Source organism: Octopus bimaculoides, chromosome 10 (genome assembly GCF_001194135.2).
Source record: "Octopus bimaculoides isolate UCB-OBI-ISO-001 chromosome 10, ASM119413v2, whole genome shotgun sequence".
Classification (NCBI taxonomy): domain Eukaryota; kingdom Metazoa; phylum Mollusca; class Cephalopoda; order Octopoda; family Octopodidae; genus Octopus; species Octopus bimaculoides.
Genome location: NC_068990.1, coordinates 16373116 through 16375875, shown reverse-complemented (window position 1 = coordinate 16375875; position 2760 = coordinate 16373116). Strand labels below are relative to the sequence as shown.

General features: G+C 41.2%; 2 protein-coding genes across 6 annotated transcripts in view; one reads left to right on the top strand and one right to left on the bottom strand.

Annotated features, from left to right (window-relative positions):
• The window catches only part of LOC106880008 (uncharacterized), a 113166-nt gene that overhangs the window by 63469 nt on the left and 46937 nt on the right, over positions 1-2760 (top strand). For all 5 annotated transcript variants that reach the window (XR_008265012.1, XR_008265009.1, XR_008265011.1 and 2 more), the window contains exon 19: positions 1245-1388. Coding sequence is in view for 1 of the 5 variants with exons in the window: in XM_052971053.1 (XP_052827013.1) it covers positions 1245-1388 (144 nt within the window). In the remaining 4 variants the exon portion in view is untranslated. The remainder of the gene's footprint in view (positions 1-1244; positions 1389-2760) is intronic.
• LOC106879999 (ankyrin-3) overlaps positions 1-2760 on the bottom strand; it is a 16520-nt gene that overhangs the window by 7654 nt on the left and 6106 nt on the right. The gene's annotated exons all lie outside the window — the stretch shown is intronic.

Here is a 2760-nt window from a genome sequence, read left to right as displayed (position 1 = left end):
TTTGGCAGAGTTTCTACAGCTGGATGCCCTTCCTAACGCCAACCACTCAGAGAGTGTAGTGGGTGCTTTTACGTGTCACCCGCACGAAAACGGCCACACTCGAAATGGTGTCTTTTATGTGCCACCCGCACAAGCCAGTCCAGGGGCACTGGCAACGATCTAACTCGAAAATCCTACGGGAGCCAGTCAGGCGGTACTGGCAACGGCCACGCTCAAAATGGTGCATCTCATGTGCCACCCGCACAAGAGCCAGTCCAGGGGCACTGGCAACGATCTTACTTGGCTTGCCGGGTCTTCTCACACACAGCACATTTCCAAAGGTCTCGGTCAGTAGTCATCGCCTCGGTGAGGCCCAAAGATATGTGTACATATATATATATATATATATAAGCATCTTGAGAGAAAAGTTGAGCATGAGAGGCATTGACTGTGGTGTGCAAGAGAGATGACTGCACTGGTATGGTCATGTGATGTGCATGGAAAAGGACAGCTCTGTAAAGAAGTTCCAATCTCTAACTGTGGAGGGAACTTGTGATAGAGGTAGACCCAGGAAGACATGGGATGAGGTGGTGAAGCATGATTTTCAAATTTTGGGCCTCACAGAGGCAATGACTAGTGACCGAGACCTTTGGCGATATGCAATGCTTGAGAACACCCATCAAGCCAAGGGAAAACATAGTTGTGGCCGATGCTGGTGTCACATAACTGGCACATAAAAAGCACCTTTTGAGCATTGGGCCTTACGGAGGCAATGTGGCCAAAGCTAATAGCACGTGAAAAGCTCCTTTTAAGTGCTGGGCTTCACGGAGGCAATGACAAATAACCAAGACCATGTCATTATATTGTGTGTGTGCATGCATGTGTTGTGCGCATGTGTGTGCACTGTCATGTCTTGACATTGTGTGATGGTTGTCAACCAGTTTTATGTGAAACACATGTCTGGCTATGGGGAAATATTAGTTTGCTTGGAAACAGGTAAAGGTTGGCAACAGGAAGCACACTCAGATGTAGAATATCTGTCTCAACAAACTGTCTGACCTATGCAAGCCTGGATAAATGAACATTGATGATGATGAGTGTACTCCAAACTGCATAATCCAACATGTTATTTTAGCAGTGGGACTTTGTGAGAGATTTGGCAGCTTCTCACTGGCTCATCTTCCTTAGTTTACTACTGCCATAGGCATCTCATGCTGGCAACACTAAGTAGTAATGTTACATTTCTGATTTACATTTACTTGCAGGAATATTCAGAAAGTTTAGTGTTTGAGAAAGTAGAGCGAAGCTGTCTAAGGAGTCCATTTAGAAGTTTTTCTGCAAGAACCAACAAATCCAAACTTTGCATTTATAAAAGCAATAAAGAATTAGTTAAGCAAAGTAGCAGTGAAGTAAGTATTAAACAACATTTTCTATAAATATTTGAAGACTTGAATAACAGACATCACCATTATCACCTCTACAGCCATTATGTTTAGCCACACATGATATGAGTGTAACAGAAATAAACAGGAAACTAAATGAAAACAGGTGTTAAGTCACCTTTGTTTTGTACCAGAGGTTATGGAGGTTCTTATGAATACATTTGGCAACATGAGGAAAATACAAATGTAGATACTGCAGTACATCATCATCATTTTCCATGCTGTCATGGATTGGTTCAACAACATCACTGTATTCCTCACAAAATTTACACAATGATCTTACATTTATATCTCATCCCACCACTCCCTAGGCAAGGCTTCATGACTCCAACTTTTACATCAAAAACCAACATACCCAGCTTCAAATAAATACACTAGTCATCATCATTATCATCATCATCATCATCATTTCCTCCATGCTGGTATGGGTTGTTGGATTGGTCCACGGACAGCATCATGTTCCAATGTCTTACTTTGGCATGGTTTCTATGCTTAATGCTTTTCCTTACACCAACCACTATACAGAGTATACTGGGTGTATTTTTCATGCCACCAGCACAAGTGAGGTTACTGTGCATCTTGCAAAATTACAAACCCCAGGAGAGGTGGCTTTATGCTTGGAGATGAGGGGTTAAGGTATGAGAGAAGGGCCAGAGCAGAACACGTTTTTTGTAGTAGAGTGGGGGGGGGGGCACGTAGCTACTCACATTTGAGATGTGAGGCAAGGAATGTTCAGGATTGAGTGAAGAAGAGATAAAAAGAGGTGATGGGGTATATGTGTGGACTTTCAAAGTGTGAGGTGAGTAGCACTATGGTGGGGACAGAAAAACTTACACAGTGGATATATATGATATCTTCTGTAACCAAAGAATTCCTTAAAATTTACATAATTTCAACTACCATCTGCAAAGCTACCTAAAAGTTCATGTAGTCCTTTGTAGTGGTTCTTCATGGGTAGGCAGGTAAATATCAAGAAAGTTCATACTTGAACCTCACAAGTAAGAGGGTGGAGAACACAAGTAAACCTTTACAGCTGTTTCTGTGGTTTGGTGCTCATTAAGTGCAGTATTGTGCATTGTAAATACATATATATGAAGTAGATTAGCATTAGCAAATGTACATGAAAATAGGGTGAGTGTTCATACAATTTAAACTCACTTTTGTATAAGTATTTTATAAAAGCTTTGATGCATTTCACAACAGCCTGTCCATCTTATATCTTGTTCTATTGTATTTTCATTAACTCAATTTGTAATTTGCCTGGATTCCATCTCCCTTTATCTGTCATTGGGTTTTAGGTATATGGTCTGGTCTGGGCACTAATTGTCTGTATCTATTA